Source organism: Oncorhynchus tshawytscha, linkage group LG20 (assembly GCF_018296145.1).
Source record: "Oncorhynchus tshawytscha isolate Ot180627B linkage group LG20, Otsh_v2.0, whole genome shotgun sequence".
In the NCBI taxonomy this organism is placed as follows: Eukaryota; Metazoa; Chordata; class Actinopteri; order Salmoniformes; family Salmonidae; genus Oncorhynchus; species Oncorhynchus tshawytscha.
Window position 1 is genome coordinate 4,527,754 of NC_056448.1, and position 24,782 is coordinate 4,552,535.

Consider the following 24,782-nt stretch of genomic DNA (forward strand, 5'->3'; position numbering starts at 1 on the left):
GTGGTTTATTGGTGACGCAGTATGCACTGCAAATACTTTTTTGCTGAATACGATTTCAAATCCAATTTTATTGGTCACATACACATATTTAGCAGATGTTATTGCGGGTGTAACAAAATGCTTGTGTTGCTAGCAGTGCAGTAGTTAGCAATTCACAACAATACACAAATCTAAAAGTAAAAGAATGCAATTAAAAAAATATATAAATATTAGGACGAGCAATGTCGGAGTGGCACTGACTAAATACAGTATATACATATGAGATGAGTAATACAGTATAAACATTATTAAAGTGACTAGTTAGTAAATACAGTAGAATAGAATACAGTATATACATATGAGATGAGTAATGCAGTATAAACATTAAAGTGACTAGTTAGTAAATACAGTAGAATAGAATACAGTATATACATATGAGATGAGTAAAGCAGTATGTAAACATTAAAGTGAACAGTGATTACATGTCTATGTATATAGGGCAGCAGCCTCTAAAGGGCAGGGTTAAGCAGCCGGATGGTACCTGGGTCGTGATGGATATTTAACAGACTGATGGCCTTGAGATAGAATGCTGTTTTTCAGTCTCTCAGTCCCAGCTTTGATGCACCTGTACTGACGTTGCCTTCTGGATGATAGCGGGGTGAACACGCCGTGGCTCGGGTGGATGATAGCAGCGTGAACAGGCTGTTGCTTCTCAGTGTGTATATGAAAAGTGTACGTAGTCTTTTACTGTCCAGTACACAGTGAACTCACAGCGAATTGATTGGTGGCGGACTTGTTACAGGCCATGTAGATACGTTCCCCCAGCAGTACACATTTGTATTGTAACCCTGGACAAGAACACCTGATTCTAATAATCAATCCCTCAATGAGTTGGAGGTGTGTTTGTCCAGGGCTACAGTGAAAATGTGTACTGTTGGGAGTACTGGAGGACCAAGGTTGGGAAACACTGATGTAGATGGAGGTGGAATTCTATAGCAGGGTTTTCAGTTTTGTACTTTTGTCATGGATTCAAATAACCAACTCATCAAGCAATAGTACTAACTGTAGTATTTGTGATGTGAATCGAGTATATAGTATACTAATTGGTCATAGTATGGATATAGTTAGTATGCCAAAAGCTCCTGGATGTCGAACTAAATTCACCAAAATACCCCCAAGCCTAGATTGATGAACAATTAATCAAATGGCCACCGGACTGCTACATTGACACCCCCCCCCCTCCGTTTGTTTTGTACACTGCTGCTACTTGCTGTTTATTATCTATGCATAGTCACTTCACCCCTACCTACATGTACATATTACCTCAACTAACCTGTACCCCGCACACTGACTCTGTACCAGTACCTCCTGTATATACCCTTGTTATTGTGTTAATTTGTATTATTTTATGTTTTTACTTTAGTTTATTTGGTAAATATTTTCTTAACCAACAGTACAGTTCAAGAAGAGTTAAGGGTTTGTAAGTAAGCATTTCAAGGTAAGGTCTACAGTTGTATTCGGCGCATGTGACAAATAAAGTTTGATTTGATTTGTTGGCTGACAATTTGTTGGCTACGCTATCCTTATGAACCACGTAGCATTACAGCAGTATGTACCGCTATGTTATTTAGTTACCTAAGTTGGCTACTAATACATCGAACTTTGCAGGCAGTAGATAAACTAACTACCCAGTGCTAATTGACTTGATTATTTACATCATTCTTAGCTAAGAGTGAGGTGTTCTCTATTTTGTGTCTGGAAATAGCTAGCCAACGTTAGCTTGGGTGCTTGACTGCCGTTGCGAGGTCAGAACGCCCGGACCAACCTAACTGCCGCGTCCAGTGTGCGCTCTGAACGCTCCGAGAGCGAAACTCTCTGGGTTTACCAACAGACAATATGACAATGCTCTGAATTTACGAACGCCCAGAGCACACTCTGTGTTCTTTGGCACTCCAGATTGAATTTACGAACGCCCAGAGCACACTCTGTGTTCTTTGGCACTCCAGATTGAATTTACGAACGCCCAGAGCACACTCTGTGTTCTTTGGCACTCCAGATTGAATTTACGAACGCCCAGAGCACACTCTGTGTTCTTTGGCACTCCAGATTGAATTTACGAACGCCCAGAGCACACTCTGTGTTCTTTGGCACTCAGATTGAATTTACGAACGCCCAGAGCACACTCTGTGTTCTTTGGCACTCCAGATTGAATTTACGAACGCCCAGAGCACACTCTGTGTTCTTTGGCACTCCAGATTGAATTTACGAACGCCCAGAGCACACTCTGTGTTCTTTGGCACTCCAGATTGAATTTACGAACGCACCCTAAAATGAACTAATAGTATGTAGTACAGTATGTGCATTCGAACGCAGCTCAGGTTTATATGTGGCTTAATATGAATCAGGTTAACATTTGTGTGTGTTGCAGGGCCCGGTTTCCCAAAAGCCATCTTGAACGAGGGTCATTTGAAGTGTACTGTTAGATAGAGGCACGTGACCAGCATGCTTCAGTTTGTTTTCTTCCTGTATTGAACACAGATCATCCAGTCTTCAATTTTATCATTTATTTACATAAAAAAATATCTAAAGTTGTATTACAAAAGTAGTTTGAAATGTTTTGGCAAAGTTTACAGGTAACTTTTGAGATATTTTGTAGTGACGTTGAGCTGGAACCGGTGCTTTTCTGGATCAAACGCACCAAATAAATGGACATTTTGGATATATATTGACGGAATTAATCAAACAAAAGGACCATTTGTGATGTTTATGGGACATATTGGAGTGACAACAAAAAGCTCGTCAAAGGTAAGACATGAATTATATATTTTTTGTGTTGCTCCTGCAGGGTTGCAATATGGTTTCTCTCTTTGTTTACGGAGGTGCTATCCTCAGATAATAGTATCGTTTGCTTTCGCCGAAAAGCCTTTTTGAAATCTGACATGTTGGCTGGATTCACAACAAGTGTAGCTTTAATTTTATATCTTGCATATGTGATTTAATGAACGTTTGATTTTTATAGTAATTTCTTTGAATTTGGCTCTGCATTTCCCCTGGCTTTTGGCCAGGCGTCCCACATATCCCAGAAGTTTTAACAAACCATCGTACTAAAGTTGCACTTGAAATCGCTATTAACTGTCTGCTCCAGACCACTCGTTGAACAGTTACTGTAGCTGTAAGTGTGTCGGTAGAAGCTCTTTTTTTGCCATTGCGCATCACTTTATACACAGAAGATCATCTCTGAACATAGAATCAGAATGTTTATCCGTCTTTCTGTGACCGCCTATAACCGCCTTTCTGTGACCGCCTATAACCGCCTTTCTGTGACCGCCTATAACCGCCTTTCTGTGACCGCCTATAACCGCCTTTCTGTGACCGCCTATAACCGCCTTTCTGTGACCGCCTATAACCGCCTTTCTGTGACCGCCTATAACCGCCTTTCTGTGACCGCCTATAACCGCCTTTCTGTGACCGCCTATAACCGCCTTTCTGTGACCGCCTATAACCGCCTTTCTGTGACCGCCTATAACCGCCTTTCTGTGACCGCCTATAACCGCCTTTCTGTGACCGCCTATAACCGCCTTTCTGTGACCGCCTATAACCGCCTTTCTGTGACCGCCTATAACCGCCTTTCTGTGACCGCCTATAACCGCCTTTCTGTGACCGCCTATAACCGCCTTTCTGTGACCGCCTATAACCGCCTTTCTGTGACCGCCTATAACCGCCTTTCTGTGACCGCCTATAACCGCCTTTCTGTGACCGCCTATAACCGCCTTTCTGTGACCGCCTATAACCGTCTTTCTGTGACCGCCTATAACCGCCTTTCTGTGACCGCCTATAACCGCCTTTCTGTGACCGCCTATAACCGCCTTTCTGTGACCGCCTATAACCGCCTTTCTGTGACCGCCTATAACCGCCTTTCTGTGACCGCCTATAACCGCCTTTCTGACCGCCTATAACCGCCTTTCTGTGACCGCCTATAACCGCCTTTCTGTGACCGCCTATAACCGCCTTTCTGTGACCGCCTATAACCGCCTTTCTGTGACCGCCTATAACCGCCTTTCTGTGACCGCCTATAACCGCTTTTTCTGTGACCGCCTATAACCGCCTTTCTGTGACCGCCTATAACCGCCTTTCTGTGACCGCCTATAACCGCCTTTCTGTGACCGCCTATAACCGCCTTTCTGTGACCGCCTATAACCGCCTTTCTGTGACCGCCTATAACCGCCTTTCTGTGACCGCCTATAACCGCCTTTCTGTGACCGCCTATAACCGCCTTTCTGTGACCGCCTATAACCGCCTTTCCGCCTTTCTGTGACCGCCTATAACCGCCTTTCTGTGACCGCCTATAACCGCCTTTCTGTGACCGCCTATAACCGCCTTTCTGTGACCGCCTATAACCGCCTTTCTGTGACCGCCTATAACCGCCTTTCTGTGACCGCCTATAACCGCCTTTCTGTGACCGCCTATAACCGCCTTTCTGTGACCGCCTATAACCGCCTTTCTGTGACCGCCTATAACCGCCTTTCTGTGACCGCCTATAACCGCCTTTCTGTGACCGCCTATAACCGCCTTTCTGTGACCGCCTATAACCGCAACTTCAATACAGCTACGACCGCAAGTTATTTTTCTTGGCAGGTTAGGAGAGCATTTTCGCTAAATCTTGCTATTTTCCTAACCTTAGCCTAATTCTCCTAACCTGCTATGTTAATTCTCCAAACCCGCGGCGTACGTTCCCATAATCTGCTACGAAAAAGTCCCTTCCAGCTGTAGCTATATTGAAGTGGCGTGAAAAGAGTGTTTCTCCGATAACTTCAGAACGAAGTTGGCAATGTCTTAGCAATTGTTACAAACAAGCAACGGATGCTTCAAATTGAAACAGATGACTGCAATAAAAGATAAATACGGTATAGGCTGCATAGGCCTATATGCATATTGAAATACATTTCATGTTCAATCAATTGAGTTATATTTACAGTAGCAGAGTGTAGGGTACCGTCTGTCATTTTTGCCTCAATATAGTTAATCATGTGTAACAACATGCTCAATGATGTGCCAAATCTGTGATTTTGTGCATTATTATAGGGTTGACCTAATCATTAGAATAAGCCACCTCAATATTTGCAGCCATATAGGCGATAATATCACACTAGGAGCTGACTCGTCATCCAGTGTTGTGGAGATATGAATGGAGAAAGCTGATCTGAGAGCAGTGCTGCCTTTCTTTCGACATCAATATCAACACATGCTCCAACGACGCACTTAGTGAACTTTCCTTCTGTGGTATTTTGGGAAACGCATATGACATCTTTGCCCATTAGAGTAATGATGCGTTGTTTAAACACTCAAAACTACCTCTAATTTTCTTCATACTGAACACAGAGACATTCAAATGGTATCCACAACTGACTCTGGGAAGTAGATAAAGGGCCTCTATCAAAATCCCGAAGTATCCCTTTAAGTTCCATTGCCATCAGGAAACCAAGTGTCTTCTGCTGGTTAGTGTGATGTGAGTTGATTTAATCTGCATAACATAGTCCCAGTCAAACATTTGGACACACCTACTCATTCAAGGGTTTTTCTTTATTTTGACTCATTTCTACATTGTAGAATAATAGTGAAGACATCAGAACTATGAAATAACACATATGGAATCATGTAGTAATAAGAAAAGTGTCAAACAAATCAAAATGTTAGATTTTTCAATGTAGCCATCCTTTGCCTTGACAGCGTTGCACACTGAGCTCAGGTGCTTCCTGTTTCCATTGATCATCCTTAATGTTTCTACAACTTGGGAGTCCACCTGTGGTCAATTTAATCGATTGGACATGATTTGGGAAGGCTCACACCTGTCCTATATATGGTCCCACAGTTGACAGTGCATGTCAGAGCAAAAAACAAGCCATGATGTCGAAGGAATTGTCCGTAGAGCTCCAAAACAAGATTGTGTTGAGGCACAGTGGGGAAGGGTAGCAAAAAATGTCTGCACCATTTGAAGGTCCTCAAGAATATAGTGGCCTCCTTCATTCTTAAATGGAAGAAGTTTGGAACCACCAAGAATCTTTCTAGAGCTGGCCCCCCGGCCAGACTGAGCAATTGGGCGAGAGGTGACCAAGAACCCAATGGTCACTCTGACAGAGCTCCAGAGTTCCTTTGTGGAGATGGTTGTCCTTCTGGAAGTTTCTCCCATCTCTGCAGCACTCCACCAATCAGGCCTTTGCCACCAAGTCACTCCTCAGTAAAAGGCACATGACAGCCTGCTTGGAGTTTGCCAAAATGCACCTAAAGGACTCTCAGACCATGACAAACGAATTCTCTGGTCTGATGAAACCAAGATTGAACTCTGGCCTGAATACCAAGTGTCACATCTGGAGGAAACCTGGCACCATCCCTACGATGAAGCATGGTGGTGGCGGCATCATGCTGTGGGGATGTTTTTCAGTGGCAGGGATTGGGAGACTAGTCAGGATCGAGGGAAAGATGGATGGAGCAAAGTACAGAGAAATCCTTGATGAAAACCTGCTCAGGACCTCAGACTGGTGTGAAGGTTCACCTTCCAACAGACTCAAAGCACACAGCCAAGTCAGCGCAGGAGTGGCTTCGGGACAAGTCTCTGAGTGGCCCAGCCAAAGCCCAGACTTGCACTCGATCGAACATCTCTGAAGAGACCTGAAAATAGCTATGCAGTGACGTTCCCCATCCAACCTGACAGAGCTTGAGAGGATCTGCAGAGAAGAATGGGAGAAGCTCGCCAAATACAGGTGTGCCAAGCTTGTAGCGTCATACCCAAGAAGACTTGAGGCTGTAATCGCTGCCAAAGGTGCAAACATTTATATTAAAAAAACATTTTTGCTTTGTCATAATGTGGTATTGTGTGTAGATTGATGAGGGGGGGAACTATTTCATCCATTTTAGAATAAGGCTGTAACATAACAAAATGTGGAAAAAGTCAAGGGGTCTGAATAATTTCCGGATGCACTGTATCATAGTTATTGGAGGGAGACAGATTTACACCCAGATTGGTGTGTCTGTGTGTGCGTGCTACCTGTTAATGAAGCTAAAGGACTTTTGCAAGTAGCCATGGTCCACGTTGCTCTTACACAGCTCCAGTTGAGTCCGGGATAGTAGTTCACATAGTTATCACACATCTCCTCCATGATCCCAAAGCCTCCCTGGATCAACAGAAGGAGAGAGAAATATAGAGAGAGGAGTCAGGTTCCTAGGTTTACCTCTATGTCCTAATAACATTGGAAAGAGCAGGCAGCTGTCAAGCAGCACTGAGAACTGTGTGTGTCTCTGTCTCTGTCTGGCCGTGCACGTGTGTGTGTGCAGTATCATCAGCCCAGTGTGGCTATCCACTGCTCTGAACATCACAGAAGAGAGTTAGCGAGAGCAGCATCATCATCCTCCAGCCCAGAGCCTGTGTCTGACCCCAGATTAGTGAAATCTGGGCTGGGCAGTAGAGCCTCTCTAAGTAGAGCCTCTCTGAGCCCTGTCTGTGGTTGGAGGATATGCCTACATTAAACCCATAGAGCTGCTTGGCTACAGTTAGTGTATAGAGGCTACTCATCACACTCTGTGCATGTATTGTATGTGCGTGAGGTGTGTCTCCACTTGTGTGCATGCCTGTGTGCTATATAAACATGTACAATATTCATTTTTTTAAAATTATTTTTATTATTATTTTACCCTTTTTCTCCCCAATTTCGTGGTATCCAATTGGTATTACAGTCTTGTCTCATCACTGCAAGTCCCTTACGGACTCGGGAGAGGCGAAGGTCGAGAGCTGTGCGTCCCCTGAAACACAACCCAACCAAGACGCACTGCTTCTTGATACAATGCCCACTTAACCCGGAAGCCAGCCACACCAATGTGGCGGAGGAAACACTGTACACCTGGCGACCGTGTCAGCCTGCATGTGCCCGGCCCGCCACAGGAGTCGCTAGAGTGCGACGGGACAAGGACATCCCTGCCTGGCCAAACCCTCCCCTAACCCAGAAGACGCTGGGCCAATTTTGCGCCACCCGTGGGTCTCCCGGGTCGTGGTCAGCAGCGACAGAGCCTGGTTGTACAATATTCTTTATTGATACGCGTATGCATCCCTGCACCTGCAATATAAACATACTGTAGCATACTACTGTAGGATGGATCTTGTCCTCTGTGTTGTACTACACTTTGTCCAGATGACATCACCCTGAGGGGAGGACAAACACACACTCAAATCAGGCAAAGTTCGGGCATACGTGTTCTACTTATAGTCAAATATGATAAACTAAAACCGGCAACTCTGCATCTCTGTTGTCCGGCAGCAGAGCAGATGCAGTGACAGACTGGAGTATTAGTGTATATCAGCACTTTTGTTTTTGTCTTGTTATGCCCTCAGGCATTTCCTTCCTTTTCCATGTCTGTAATAGTCCCTTCTGTCTTTCACTGTTCCCATTCCCTTAACTGTGTCATCTTATTCCCCACCCCCACCCCTGAACACACACATGCACGGACTCACACACACACACACACAATGAAATGTATCTAATCTCATTCCACCTCCTTAGACAGTAGTGACCGTAAAAGGAGGAGCAGCACGGTCACCATCTTCTTTAGCATTCTGATCATCTGGAGGAGACGACAACAAAGATACTTCACAAACGCATCCATTAGATTGTTCTCAAAACACAGCACTATCCGCCAGGGTCTTGTCTTTGCCTGTGACCTGAATACAGGGCAGAGGAGAAAGTCTCGCTTGACACCACCCATTGGGCACAGACGTCTATTCCACGTTGGTTCAACGTGATTTCATTGAGGTTACGTGGTAACAACGTTGACTCGACCAGTGTGTGCCCAGTGGGCAGTGCCTTGTTTCTATACCACTCCGAGAAGTCTGGAAACTGCTTAGAGGAGCTTGTGCCAGTGTGTGCCCAGTGGGCAGTGCCTTGTTTCTATACCACTCCGAGAAGTCTGGAAACTGCTTAGAGGAGCTTGTGCCAGTGTGTGCCCAGTGGGCAGTGCCTTGTTTCTATACCACTCCGAGAAGTCTGGAAACTGCTTAGAGGAGCTTGTGCCAGTGTGTGCCCAGTGGGCAGTGCCTTGTTTCTATACCACTCCGAGAAGTCTGGAAACTGCTTAGAGGAGCTTGTGCCAGTGTGTGCCCAGTGGGCAGTGCCTTGTTTCTATACCACTCCGAGAAGTCTGGAAACTGCTTAGAGGAGCTTGTGCCAGTGTGTGCCCAGTGGGCAGTGCCTTGTTTCTATAACACTCCGAGAAGTCTGGAAACTGCTTAGAGGAGCTTGTGCCAGTGTGTGCCCAGTGGGTAGTGCCTTGTTTCTATACCACTCCGAGAAGTCAGGAAACTGCTTAGAGGAGCTTGTGCCAGTGTGTGCTCAGTGGGCAGTGCCTTGTTTCTATACCACTCCGAGAAGTCTGCAAACTGCTTAGAGGAGCTTGTGCCAGTGTGTGCCCAGTGGGCAGTGCCTTGTTTCTATACCACTCCGAGAAGTCTGGAAACTGCTTAGAGGAGCTTGTGCCAGTGTGTGCCCAGTGGGCAGTGCCTTGTTTCTATACCACTCCGAGAAGTCTGGAAACTGCTTAGAGGAGCTTGTGCCAGTGTGTGCCCAGTGGGCAGTGCCTTGTTTCTATACCACTCCGAAAAGTCTGCAAACTGCTTAGAGGAGCTTGTGCCAGTGTGTGCTCAGTGGGCAGTGCCTTGTTTCTATACCACTCCGAGAAGTCTGCAAACTGCTTAGAGGAGCTTGTGCCAGTGTGTGCCCAGTGGGCAGTGCCTTGTTTCTATACCACTCCGAGAAGTCTGCAAACTGCTTAGAGGAGCTTGTGCCAGTGTGTGCCCAGTGGGCAGTGCCTTGTTTCTATACCACTCCGAGAAGTCTGGAAACTGCTTAGAGGAGCTTGTGCCAGTGTGTGCCCAGTGGGCAGTGCCTTCTTTCTATACCACTCCGAGAAGTCTGGAAACTGCTTAGAGGAGCTTGTGCCAGTGTGTGCCCAGTGGGCAGTGCCTTGTTTCTATACCACTCCGACATAGGAAAGAGTTGTTGTATTACAGGCAGACAAGTCTCACGTGACACATTTGTATGTTGCTCGAAATTGCATCTAGTCTAGTTCGAGGGATGAAGTGAATAAAGGAGCAGGGAGAGTTGTTGTAATAGTTGTTGTAATACAGGCAGGCAGTGAACTTACTTGTCACCAGAATTTGTGTTCTGCAGAAGCCCAAAAGATGTCTTACCTCACTTAAGCCTTGAGCATTTAGCAATGCCCTAACAGATGCCAGACAGACAGTCAGCACTTACTAATACCCTACAGTACATTACCTGACCTGAAACTGACAGAGAGAGAGAGCTCTGTCCAGGTGTTCGTGGGTGGAGTGTGTGTGTGTGTTTCTTGTTTGAATGCGTTTGTTGGTGCATGTGTACCCTGATAGTGCTGAAATGCTTACCCTCCTGTTCTACCTCCACCTCTTTTTAATACATTTTTTTATAGGTCATTTTGCTGCTTGCTTGAGTAATTGGAGATGGAAGGGTTCCATGTGATCACGGCTCTTTATAAAACTGTGTTGTTGCCGTGAATTCATTCTGGACTTGGGGATTGTGAAGAGACCTCTGGTGGCATGTCTTGTGGGTTAGGTGTGGGTGTTGGTGATTCATGTTAATTTGTTATGCAGACTATCTGGAGTTTTCATAACAGCAACACTGTATTTCTCCTAGAAACTAGAAGACGAGTAGTTCATCTCCCGTCAACCCTCAACCAGGAAAGAGTGGTGTGCATGTCGTTGATGTTAGTTCTGTATGTGCAGTTAAGGGCAAGGCAAATCGTCTAGAATCTTACCAAACAGTAATCAAGATGGGACAAGACCAGAGCCTGAACAACTACTACGGTTAATTTTATTTGTAAAATACACACACCATCTTTTTATACCCCTCTCCCCTACCCATATTGTACTGACCTCACCTTCTGGATGGTGGCGGGGTGAACAGGCCGTGGCTTGGTTGGTTGATGTCCTTGATGATCTTTTTGGCCTTCCTGTTACATCGGGTGCTGTAGGTGTCCTGGAGGGCAGGCAGTGTGCCCCCAGTGATGCGTTGGGAACACCGCACCACCCTCTGGAGAACCCTGAGGTTGCGGGCGGTGCCGTTGCCATACCAGGCTGACCGAATGCTCTCAATTGTTCACCTGTAAATGTTTGTGAGGGTCTAAGGGCCAAGACAAATTTCTTCAGCCTCCTGAGGTTGAAGAGGCGCTGTTGCGACTTCTTCACCACACTGTCTGTGTGGGTGGACTATTTAAAATGGTCACTGATGTGTACGCCGAAGAACTTGAAGCTTTCCACCTTCTCCACTGCAGTCCCGTCGATGTGGCTAGGGGAGTGCTCCCTCTGCTGTTTCCTGAAGTCCACGATCAGCTTGTTCGTTTTGTTAACGTTGAAGGAGAGGTTATTTTTCTGGCACCACTCCGCTAGGGCACTCACAGGTGTTGTTTCCTACCTTCACCACCGGGGGGGCGGCCCGTCAGGCAGTCCAGGACCCAGATCAGGGTAGTAGCCAGTCCTCACTTCAAGCCCTCAGGGTAGTAGCCAGTCCTCACTTCAAGCCCTCAGGGTAGTAGCCAGTCCTCACTTCAAGCCCTCAGGGTAGTAGCCAGTCCTCACTTCAAGCCCTCAGGGTAGTAGCCAGTCCTCACTTCAAGCCCTCAGGGTAGTAGCCAGTCCTCACTTCAAGCCCTCAGGGTAGTAGCCAGTCCTCACTTCAAGCCCTCAGGGTAGTAGCCAGTCTTCACTTCAAGCCCTCAGGGTAGTAGCCAGTCCCCACTTCAAGCCCTCAGGGTAGTAGCCAGTCTTCACTTCAAGCCCTCAGGGTAGTAGCCAGTCCCCACTTCAAGCCCTCTGCCTCAGTACTGCATGTCCCATTCCTCTCGACTCTTCAATTCATGTTTTCAAAAGATCAGGAACCAGCAGCCTGGTGAAACAACCACAAACTGTCCAGATTCGACATTCTAACAAAACCAATTAGCCATCGAGCCAAGCCGAAAAGAGTTGACCTGCCAGTCCATCTGCAAATCTATGGGTCAAAACCACCAGAACTATGAAACTCAATGTTTTCAAAAACATAACTGCTGATTAAAAACAACATTTAAAAAAAACGTACAAATAATTGTATATGTACATATTTACAGGAGCTCTCTGCTTAGGCTGCTGCTAAGGTGCCTTGGCAGCAACAACTTTTTAACTAACATTTTCAAACTGTTGTGCAAGGAATGGCAATCTACCTGTTTTATATCAGCTTGTTGCGCTCAGAAGGGAGGAAATATTTGAGGTGTGTCCATTAAACAAAGTGCTAATTTCAGGTAGGGATTGTTAAAACCAACCTAAAGCTGGTTTTGGCAGTAATACGGTTGGTTATGGCATGAATCTTGACCGTGGAAACGCCAGCCGTGATGCACACTTACCATATGCGCACGGAACAAGAGTAATTTAATCTTGCTTATGGACAATGTTTGGCATGTCCATGCTCAGCCATAATGCAATTTACAGTAGGCCAAGCCCCCATGTCAGTGTGAATGGTATGTATACACTGAGAGTACAAAACCTTTGAAAGTTGGTCTTTGGTTTGATGATCATGCGGTGAGCTATGCATGCCTAGTTTTCAAAAGCCTCGCTTGGTGACGCGGCATAGCCATACCCATTGCCACCTGTTAAGGAGCAGTCCAAGAGGATCGAGCATGTTTTGCAAGAAACACTATGCTCATATGCCTCTGACACATTACGAGGTATCCCGGTTAACTGGGACACTCTCTCACCCTATCAAGGGTAATGCCCTACACTTTTTCTCTCTCCTATGCCTGACACACCCAATCTAAGCAGAGCAAAGTAACAGGTTTATCCCTCGTCGTCAAGCCCCTCCATGACCAGGGACAGCCTGGTTAGCAGAGATCACTGTCTTTATAACCAGGCCTGTAGCCACCATTACACAAGGGATCTGCTGACCTAAACATACGGAGAGATTTGACAGCCTAACCCAGTAGCATGTGGGAGGATACATCTGAAATGCAACAAGCCGGCCACTCTCTTAAGATCCAGAGTGCCAGTGTCCCTCCTACAGAAACAGGCAATGCGTTTTTGGGGAAGTGGTGTGACCTACACAGATGCTCTGCACCCAAGGATTATATGCCTCATTGCAGGACTTTTTGGGGACAGAGGGACGATCTCCAAAGGTCCAGTCAACGACAGTTGCACAGTAGGGTAGCACCCTCTGTTGTGTAAAGTACTTAAGTAGAAATACTTTAAAATACTGTTGTTTTTTCTGGTATCTGCACTTTACCATTTCTATTTTTGACAACTTTTACTTCACTACATTCCTAAAGAAAATAGTGTACTTTTTACTCAATGCATTTTACCTGACACCCAAAACTACTCATTAGATTTTCAATGCTTAGTAGGACAGGAATATTGTGAAATTCACACACTTATCAAGAGAACAACCCTGATCATCCCTACTGCCTCTGATCTTGTAGACTCATTAAACACAAATGCTTGGTTTGTATAATGTCTGAGTGTTGGAGTGTCCCCCTGCCTGTCGATAAATAAATGCTAGATTAAAACGGTGCTGTCTTGTTTGCTTAATGTAAGGAATATACCCACACTGGCAATCTGGTAGAATGTGAAATGGATCATGAGATAAAAACAAATAAATTCATATAACATTGTAAATCTACTGAAAACCATCATATAGCCTCAGAAATAGTGACACATTATTGATACACATTCATGGATGTAAAGGCCTGTTGGTTATGAGTTCAGAAATGTCCTTTGCTGCTTTGGACACCTTGGCCCTGTGGATCCTGGCTGTGGAGAGCTCCATGAGAACAACCAGAGTGGACACCTTGGCCCTGTGGATCCTGGCCGTGGAGAGCTCCATGAGTACAACCAGAGTGGACACCTTGGCCCTGTGGATCCTGGCCCGTGGAGAGCTCCATGTGAACAATTTCCTTTAATGTGAGCAGCCATTGTTGCAATGTTAACTGATGAGGTGGAATCCACTTTTTGTATAATAATTTTCTTAGCAGCTGTGGTTCCTGCCAACCACACTCTCTGTTGGTGGAGTGCAAATCACTCATCACAAAGCAACATCACTATTGGATCTAATTGCATTAGTTTATCTATAAGTACAGAGATTACATCCTTGACTTTCCCCCAGAATTCAACCACCCCCCCCTTCCCCCTCCTTTTTGAGGGTGTACATCGCTTACGCAGAACCGGTCTTTAAGCATTTAGCCCCGTCACTGGGACATGTCTATTGTGCTTGAGGCTTTCTCACGGCGGCCCCTTGAGCCACTGGAAAGCTCAGCGATGTAATGCTTCTCTGAAAACGTATTGTATTGGGGCCCATGTATCTAGATTTGTATCGAATCGTCTTCATAGGGAAAGATGCACATCCCTAACGACTGTCTTGAGATGGTGGAGGCTAATTGTTATGGAAAATACACGGAGTCTACAAAACATCAGTAGCAATTTCCTTTGTGCTCTCAGAACAGCCTCTATTCGTCGGGGCATGGTCTCTACAAGGTGTCGAAGCATTCCACAAGGATTCTGGCCCACCTCTTTGTGCTCTCAGAACAGCCTCTATTCGTCGGGGCATGGTCTCTACAAGGTGTCGAAGCATTCCACAAGGATTCTGGCCCACCTCTTTGTGCTCTCAGAACAGCCTCTATTCGTCGGGGCATGGTCTCTACAAGGTGTCGAAGCATTCCACAAGGATTCTGGCCCACCTCTTTGTGCTCTCAGAACAGCCTCTATTCGTCGGGGCATGGTCTCTACAAGGTGTCGAAGCATTCCACAGGGATTCTGGCCCATGTTGATGCCAGTGCTTCCCACAGTTGTGAAAAGTTGGCTGGGTGTCCTTTGGGTGGTGGACAGTAGCAGTGTTTGGGTGAAATCAATGTGGAAGACAAGCAAAACCATTTTTTACAACCAATTTTGCGATAATTGTTTTGTTTTCTCCATAACCCGTTAGAAATGCATTTATATGGCACCGTGATAGCCAATTTAATGCCGGTAAGCCATAGCCTACATTGTTTCACAGACAGTTCCAAAGTACAAGTGTCACACAGTGGCAGAATAAATTGAACCACATCAAATAAAAATGTTATTTGTCACATGCGCCAAATACAACAGTACAGTACAGTGAAATGCTTACTTACAAGCCCTTAACCAACAATGCTTTAAGAAGTTTTAAGAAAATGCATAAAAATCAGTGTTAAGTAAAAAATAGATAAGTAGAAAATCTAAAATAAAAGTACCAAATGATTACACAGCAGCAGTAAAATAACAAGCATGGCTATATACAGGGTACAATGTGCGGGGGGGAGGCACCGGTTGTTGAGGTAATTGAGGTAATATGTACATGTAGGTGGAGTTAAAATGACTGCATAGATTATAAACAGAGAGTAGCAGCAGTGTAAAAGAGGGGTCTGGGTAGCCCTTTGATTAGCTGTTCAGGGGCCTTATGGCTTGGGGGTAGAAGCGGTTAAGAAGCCTTTTGGACCGAGACTTGGCACTCCAGAACCGCTTGCCGTGCGGTAGCAGAGAGAACAGTCTATGACTAGGGAGGCTGGAGTCTTTGACAATTTTTAGAGCCTTCCTCACTGCCTGGTATAGAGGTCCTGGATGGCAGGAAGCTTGGCCTCAGCGATGTACTGGGCTGTACACGCTACCCTCTGTAGTGCCTTGCGGTCGGAAGCCGAACAGTTGCCATACCAGGCAGTGATGCAACCAGTCAGGATGCTCTCGATGGTGCAGCTGTAGAACTTTTTGAGGATCTGAGGACCCCACATACATTTGCGTTTCATCCCAGTTAAAACTGGAGAGCAACATCTGTCCTGTTTTAAATCCACAAAGAAAATATTGCATGCAACAAACAGTGACCCACACAGCATGGTCAAATGCAAGTTAAAGTTAGTTGGCACAGCTAATTTCACCATTGGTTTACTCAAGTTATAATAACATCCTTACTAAAAATGTTTCCGTAGCAGCCAGATTAAAAAGGCCTAATGGGAAATACAACCCGAATGCACTTCATCTTTGACATGCTGTAGGCTAACTAGCGGAGTCTAGCGGAAGCCCAGGAAAACAGACTCCGAGCACTCTAACTATTGATTCAAGACCACGGAGGTGTCGAAAGCGTTCCACAGGGATGCCGGCCCATGTTGACTCCAATGCTTCCAACAGCTGTGTCAAGTTGTCTGGATGTCTTTGGGTAGTGGAGCATTCTTGATACACACGGGAAACTGTTGAGCATGAAAAACCCAGCAGCATTGCAGTTCTTGACACTCAAACCGGTGTGCCTGGCAGCTACTACCATACACCGTTCAAAAGCACTTCAATCTTTTTTGTCCTGCCCATTCACCCTCTGAATGGCACACATACACAATCCATGTCTCAATTGTCTGAAGGCTCCTGAATCCTTCTTTAACCTGCCTCCTCCCCTTCATCTACACTGATAGAAGTGGATTTAAAAAGTGACATCAAAAAGGAGTCGTAGCTTTCACTTGGATTCACTTGGTCAGTCTTTGTCAAGGAAAGTCTTACAGCCCGGAAAGGCTCGTTCCACCAGAGGTATGGCTACCTCTTAGGCACTGTTCTAAGGCCTCTACTTATGGGAGATTTGCGCTATGTCATGTTCTGGTGGTGTACCAGTTTTATATGGTTGTTTCCCCAACTTCTTGTAGATTCAGAAAATGTCAGAAGGGACAATTATTTTTAACACCCCAACCACTTCTTTCACCTTGTCAGCTCGGATATTCGAACCAGCGACATTATGGTTACTGGCCCAACACTCTAACCGCTAGGCTACCTAGTCGTGGCAGTTTAACAGTCTGATGGCCTGGAGATAAAAGCTGTTACTCAGTCTCAACTTTGATGCACCTGTACGTTCTCCGCCTTCTAGATGGTAGTGGGTCGAACAGGCCGTGGCTCAGGTGGCTGAGGTCCTTGGTGAGCCCTTCCTGTGACACCGGTTGCTGTAGATGTCCTGGAGGGAAGGCCCCTAGTGATGCTTTGGGCTGACCGCACTGCCCTCTGGAAAGCCCTGTGGTTCCGAGGGCGGTGCAATTGCCGTATCAGGCGGTGATACAGACCAACAGTATGCTCTCAATGGTGCATCTGTAGAAGTTTGTGAGGATCTTAGGGGCCAAGCCAAATTTCTTCAGCTTCCTAAGGTTGAAGAGGCACTGTTGCGTCTTCTTCACCACACTGTCTGTGAAGGGACCATTTCAGATTGTCAGTGGTGTGCGCACCGAGGAACTTCAAGCTTTTGACCCTCTCCGCTGCGGCCCCGTCTGATGTGGATGGGGGCGCGCTCTCTTTGCTCTTTCCTGTAGTCCACGATCAGCTCCTTAATTTTGTTGATGTTGAAGGGGAGGTTATTTTCCAGGCACCACTCCACCAGGGCTCTCAACTCCTCCCTGTAGGCTGTCTCATTGTTGTTGGTACTGGTACAGTACTGAGTGCATACTGTTTCGTACTTGTCCCCCATGGGAATCGAACCCACAACCCTGGTATTGCAAGCTGAGTCACATGGGACGCCACAAAATGTCCCTGTATCTGCCTATGTAATTAACATTTAAGACCACCTATTGTGAAGTGGACATTGTATGATCTTCAAGTAATATTTTCCAGGCAGTATTGATATGTATTAATTTGTGTCAGACCTGAGTTCAAATAGTATATTTGTTCTTCTAATACTTTTGAGCATTCGATTGAACCTACTTGGAGTGTCTGATGGGTGGGAATAGCACTTTTGGGAGTATTCTATTGGCTCTATTGCACCGGACAGGCTCAATCAAGCACAGCTAAAGCACTTGAAAGAAAACAAATACTATTTGAACCCAGGTGTGGTGTGCGTGTTCGTGTGTGACTGGTGCCGTCCCTGCAGTGTTTGGTTACCTCCGCTCCCATGGCACAAGCAGCCAGAATGTGGCGGCAGTAGTTGAGGCCGGCTGACTTCATCTTGGAGTCACAGGATCTGCTGTACTTGGGGGCCGTATCCATCTCAGGAGAACACTCAAACACCTCCATGTGGTGCACTATGGCCTTGTTACCTGGGGTTACCACTGACTTGTAATGGAAGGAAGACAGGGGGAGGAAGAGGGGGAGAAGAGGAGGGGGAAAATGCTCTGGAATGGACTCCATCGTGTTAACTTTATTCATTCCTTAGCCCGATTCCAAATCAACTCCTGGCGCATTTCTTGGATCTATTCGAATGCTTAGGGGCTAGAGCACTGTTACCTGTTACCACCAATAAATCCACTATAATTGAGAATTTCAATAAGCATTTTTCTAAGGCTGGCCATGTTTTCCACCTGACTACCCCTACCCCGGCCTTGCGCTCCCCACAGCAACTCCCCCAAACCTCCCCCACTTCTCCTTCACCCAAATCCAGATAGCTGATGTTCTGAAAGAGCAGCAAAATCTGGATCCCTACAAATCAGCCGGGCTAGACAATCTGCACCCTCTCTTTCTAAAATTATCTGCCGAAATTGTTGGAACCCCCATTACCAGCCTGTTTAACCTCTCTTTCATATCATCTGAGATTCCCATAGATTGGAAAGCTGCTGCGGTCATCCCCCTCTTCAAAGTAATTCGAATTCTGTGGAATTACTAAAAGTAATTCTATTTATAAGGTTCCATCAATGTATAAGACTAGGTTTAGCGGTTTATCAACCATCACGATGTGGTTATTTTGCCTGATGGGGGGAATCTGGAAGATGTGACACCAGTAGGTGGTCTCCTGGGTGGAGATGTTGACGTCGGTGTTCCGGACCTCCAGGGTGTGTATGTCCTGGAGCAGGGAGGGAGACGGGGTGTCAGGGCAGAGTAGGCGGGCTCTCTGCACCCCCGTCTCGATCTGGGACAGTTTGAGCTGCTGGAGCAAGCGGATTGGCAGATCCAGCACTCCATAGATCAGGTGGACAGTGCCCTCCTGCCAATCACACGCAAGCACAAAGATCCGTCTCTGTATTATGCCTCTCTTTACCTGCTACTGTTCTCTCTCTCTTTTTTCTTTCCCCTCCCTCCCACCTTCCCAGTACAGAACAGTATAACAATATGATATCTCTGTTATTTCTCTGGGGTCACGGGTGCTAAAAAAATGCTCTTACCACCTGCCACTGATCTGTCTCTCTCTTTCACTCTCTCTTTCACCTCTATGATGTAGTCTTGTGGTTCGCAGGTGCTGAAGGGCCTCTTGAACAGCAGAGAGAATCCCTCAGGTGTCTGAGTGGCCGCCATCAGCTGGTAGTCCTGCTGGTAGTCCTGCTGACTGTCCAGATTCACACGGCCCTGACTGTCACTCCACACATCCTGGAGTAACACAGAGAGTGCGAGACATGCGTACACACACGTGTGCGCACAAACACACCTACATGAACACACACACACGCACAAGATGATGGTCAGATACTAGGTCCATTTTGTATGTTTCAGCACTATGGACAGCAGCCCACATGCTGGACAATTGCAATTCAAGAACCCCAGAGAAAAATGTACACAGTGGAAACATCTCATAGCCAAGTAAGTATTTCCAAAACATGTGTGACGTCATTCTGTGGATGCCTAACCCTACGTTCAGGTGAGCAGGCAAGATGCATATCCCAGGAGCCAACCGTAACAGCTGAGTCTGTCTCCTCCAATCACGTTGTCCGCATGTAACACGCCCTGAAATAGAACCCTCCACCCAAGACCAGTTTTCTCTCGTATGATTCCTCTGGGAAGAGTAAAGACTCAAAAAAAAGCCACGCATTTAGTAAAAAGCCCAAATTAACCAGGGACGCTCCATGTGTCAGAGTTAGTTAGGCTCTGTGCAACTCAGTCTCCATTTTGGAGCGGTTTCATTGTGCTGTTGTGACCACAGTGGTCCCAGGCTTTTAACAGATGTTCAGAGTTCTCTCTCTCGCCTTCTCATCCCTCACTCTCTCCCCTCATCCGTCCCTGTTGGACCTCCTCCCTGGTACAGGGATCAGAGGGGCCATTCAACATTCGTTTGGATAGAAGGCGCAGCTAAGTAGCAGCTCCTCACAGAGACGCAGGCCCGGGACGGGTCCAGGCAGAGGCAGGAGGAGTGAAAAGGGATGTATAATGTATGTGTGCTGCCCTGCGATGGTTTAGAATAAACCACCAGATCCACTCACTGATATAAAGATGGAGTGAGAGAGAGAGGAGGGGGGTTGGGCTGGCACAACATTGTGACCTTTCTGCTCCCAACCAAGAGAGGGGGAAGGGGATGGTGGAGGGGTAGAAAGAGTGATGGAGGTGGTCTGGAGGGGGAGAGGAGTAAGGAGAGCGAGTGGGAGGGAAGGCGTGTGGGCGGGAGAGAGAGGAGGGGGGTTGGGCTGGCACACCGTTGTGACCTTTCTGCTCCCAACCAAGAGAGGGGGAAGGGGGTGGAGGAGGGGTAGAATGAGTGATGGAGGTGGTCTGGAGGGGGAGAGGAGTAAGGAGGGAGGGAGTGTGCAGAGAATGATTGAGGTGGTCTGGAGTTGAGAAAGAGAGCCATGTCAGCCTGACCGAGCTGTAGATGGACGGACGGTGAAGTGGGAGGGATGGGAAAAGAGATGGAGGGAGATGCAGGCTGGGAGAAGTGTTGTGTGGGTGAGTGGGATCATTCCTATAATCAGACTCCAGTCCTCACATGGAAAGAGATGGAGGGAGATGGAGGCTGGGAGAAGTGTTGTGTGGGTGAGTGGGATCATTCCTATAATCAGACTCCAGTCCTCACATGGAAAGAGATGGAGGGAGATGGAGGCTGGGAGAAGTGTTGTGTGGGTGAGTGTTTTGGGATCATTCCTATAATCAGACTCCAGTCCTCACATGGAAAGAGATGGAGGGAGATGGAGGCTGGGAGAAGTGTTGTGTGGGTGAGTGGGATCATTCCTATAATCAGACTCCAGTCCTCACATGGAAAGAGATGGAGGGAGATGCAGGCTGGGAGAAGTGTTGTGTGGGTGAGTGGGATCATTCCTATAATCAGACTCCAGTCCTCACATGGAAAGAGATGGAGGGAGATGGAGGCTGGGAGAAGTGTTGTGTGGGTGAGTGGGATCATTCCTATAATCAGACTCCAGTCCTCACATGGAAAGAGATGGAGGGAGATGGAGGCTGGGAGAAGTGTTGTGTGGGTGAGTGGGATCATTCCTATAATCAGACTCCAGTCCTCACATTGAAAGAGATGGAGGGAGATGGAGGCTGGGAGAAGTGTTGTGTGGGTGAGTGGGATCATTCCTATAATCAGACTCCAGTCCTCACATGGAAAGTTAGAGATGTTCTTTTGAGAGCAAAATGTAACTGATGTGAAATGTTTATTTCGAGAAAATCCGATTTTCCCCATATTCATATCTGATGAGTCACAAGATGTATAGCTAACATTTGGATGATCATATGCTTGTAATAGTTTATTAAGTATACAGTATTTCTGGTCATTTGTTTTTGAACTTGGCATCTTCATGTTTCATCACGCAACATTTTTTTTTTTGTCCATATGCATCGATCTAATCTTGTGAAAAATTCCCCACTTTAGGATGATCACAATGAAGGCACGTCCTGCCTGACTCTCTACCATCAGAATGAACCACCTCTACATACGGGCAAGCAATACAGCGGGTACCAGCTACAATATGGCAGATTTGCTTTTTCCTTGTTCAAGCTTGTTCTGGGTGCAGCTTTGCCTCGTGGGCAGAAACAAATGGGATTGGTTAAGTTGAGGCAAGTTATCCCAATTGGTTAAGTTTAGAGCTGTGCTCTCTTTCATCCAACCAGTCACATTTTTTCTGCCTTCGGGGCAGAGCTGAACTCAGAGCAAGATTTACCTTATGCCACCTATGCAGAAATTGAACCCGTAACCTTAGTCAGTATCACACTCTCTAACTACCAGAAACCTGGTGAAAAGTAGTGCACCCCATAGGAAATAGGGTTTGGGATACAAAGTAGGACTAGTGCCCTTCCTTACCCCAAAGTAGAACTAGTGGCCATCATCCTACAGGACCACTACATCAGCGTTGGCGACATCCCCAGGACCAGATCGTGTTTCGTCTCGCTGCACCGTACCTCCAGGTACAGCTGCTGGAGGGGGTAGGAGATGTTCCTGGACAGGTGGAGGTGTCCACAGGGGTCGAGGGGTAGGGCAGCAGCAGGGGGGTTGGAGGTGGGGGTGGATCCTCCCCAGGAGGGGCTGGTAGCAGGATCTACCTGGTAGGAGGTTACAAGGATCACCACCAGGATGGTTAAGACTGTCAGGAACACCAGAGTCACGTCCTGCAGCCACAGGTCCTTGACACACGATACTCTGGATTGGTTGGCCGGTCAGTCGGTTGCTTGGTGAGTTGGTTAGTCGGTAGGTTGGCCGGTGTGTCAGTAGGTTGGTCTATTTAAGGGTAACTCCGTCTTCCTCTTCTCTACCTTTTATCTCCTCAATCAAAGGACGGTCTGCTTTGTTATACGGACTGTCAATGAGGAAGTATTCCTCTTCTCTACCTTTATCTCCTCATTCAAAGGACGGTCTGCTTTGTTATACGGACTGTCAATGAGGAAGTATTCCTCTTCTCTACCTTTATCTCCTCATTCAAAGGACGGTCTGCTTTGTTATACGGACTGTCAATGAGGAAGTATTCCTCTTCTCTACCTTTATCTCCTCATTCAAAGGACGGTCTGCTTTGTTATACGGACTGTCAATGAGGAAGTATTCCTCTTCTCTACCTTTATCTCCTCATTCAAAGGACGGTCTGCTTTGTTATACGGACTGTCAATGAGGAAGTATTCCTCTTCTCTACCTTTATCTCCTCATTCAAAGGACGGTCTGCTTTGTTATACGGACTGTCAATGAGGAAGTATTCCTCTTCTCTACCTTTATCTCCTCATTCAAAGGACGGTCTGCTTTGTTATACGGACTGTCAATGAGGAAGTATTCCTCTTCTCTACCTTTATCTCCTCATTCAAAGGACGGTCTGCTTTGTTATACGGACTGTCAATGCAGAAGTCTTCCTCTTCCTCTTGTCGGTGTTCTGTTGTTCTTACATGTTCAGTCCATAACAGGTGTATGGTTTTTTTTCACAATAGACCATCCTTCGCTGTACTCTTCATCTCCAGGCGGAGTCTAATGCCAAAGTCTCAGTCTTTCACAGTATTCTGTCGTCTTAGTTCATTTTTCTAAGCAGTCTTTTTCTCTTGATTGAATTTAATCGAAAACCGGGCGCCAACTCTTTTTCTTTTTCTCTGACCCGTCTCCTCTTGGTTGTTGTTGCTCCTTCGGAATGGGACTGTCTCTGGGTCCCGACTCGTCCCTCTCTCTACTCTTAAAAGGCGACCCCATGTGACCTCCGACTCTTTATTTGGCTGAATGACGTTATGTTTGTTGAGCAAAATGTGATTTGTTTTCTTTAAGCCCTCGGGTCAAGCACGATTCCCGACATCTGCCAGTCAGTAATTGATCCTAATAGACCATGGACATAATCAATGGCAATCCAGTTGGACAAACTGAGTTTTATTGCCTATCCAAACTCCCCTGGTTTTGGCCTTGTGGGCCAATTGGGGATGTTTGGCTGGATTTTAGGGTTGAAACGCTGTATCAATAAAATCACCTGGGAGTACGAACAGCAGAGTGCAGAGTTTTCATTGTTCATGAGTTCACCTACAGTATAACTCCATCACCTGCCGAAAAGGTACGTATGTGTGCGTATAGCTTTTGTACAAGTCTGGCACTGAATCTCTGACCTTCAGTATCTGTCTGTCTGTGATCACAACATGTACATGGGCCAGCTAGGAGTTCTTCCTGACCGCATGACTTGACCAGGCAAAACTCTGGGACCTTGTGCCATGACAACTGCTTTGAGATTATGATTTCAGGAAACGCAGAAATCTGTTTTAGTTTGGTTTTGGTTTGTTGTGACGTGAAATCATGCCTTTCTCCATGCAAGCCAGACACTCAATGATTAACTCCAGTTCGGACATACAGTGCCTTGCGAAAGTATTCGGCTCCCTTGAACTTTGCGACCTTTTGCCACATTTCAGGCTTCAAACATAAAGATATAAAACTGTATTTTTTTGTGAAGAATCAACAACAAGTGGGACACAATCATGAAGTGGAACGACATTTATTGGATATTTCAAACTTTTTTAACAAATCAAAAACTGAAAAATTGGCCGTGCAAAATTATTCAGCCCCGTTAAGTTAATACTTTGTAGCGCCACCTTTTGCTTTTGCTTATGTTTTTTGCTTACCTTTTGCTTATGTTTGAAGCCTGAAATGTGGCAAAAGGTCGCAAAGTTCAAGGGGGCCGAATACTTTCGCAAGGCACTGTATAAAGGTAGTATGTGAAAACAGCCAGACACTCAATGATTAACTCCAGTTCGGACATATAAAGGTAGTATGTGAAAACAGCCAGACACTCAATGATTAACTCCAGTTCGGACATATAAAGGTAGTATGTGAAAACAGCCAGACACTCAATGATTAACTCCAGTTCGGACATATAAAGGTAGTATGTGAAAACCATTTCTGAGATGCGTTCGGAGGTTCAGTAGTATTGAAAACAGCCAGACACTCAATGATTAACTCCAGTTCGGACATAAAAAGGTAGTTGAGCTGCTGATGATTAACTCCACGGACATATAAAGCAGCTAATGCCATAGTCTGCCTACTGTCATAATCTGCCTACTGTCATAATCTGCCTACTGTCATAATCTGCCTACTGTCATAATCTGCCTACTGTCATAATCTGCCTACTGCCATAATCTGCCTACTGTCATAATCTGCCTA

General features: G+C 46.1%; 1 protein-coding gene across 1 annotated transcript; it reads right to left on the reverse strand.

The window, feature by feature from the left end:
• Positions 1-5,333: 5,333 nt before the first annotated feature.
• On the reverse strand, positions 5,334-23,336 carry dbh (dopamine beta-hydroxylase (dopamine beta-monooxygenase)). The gene is given in 8 exon segments (XM_042302809.1): positions 5,334-5,348; positions 7,077-7,148; positions 17,921-18,097; positions 18,699-18,956; positions 19,178-19,336; positions 21,978-22,030; positions 22,033-22,313; positions 23,245-23,336. Coding segments are annotated over 8 exon segments (1,107 nt in total).
• Positions 23,337-24,782: the final 1,446 nt, after the last annotated feature.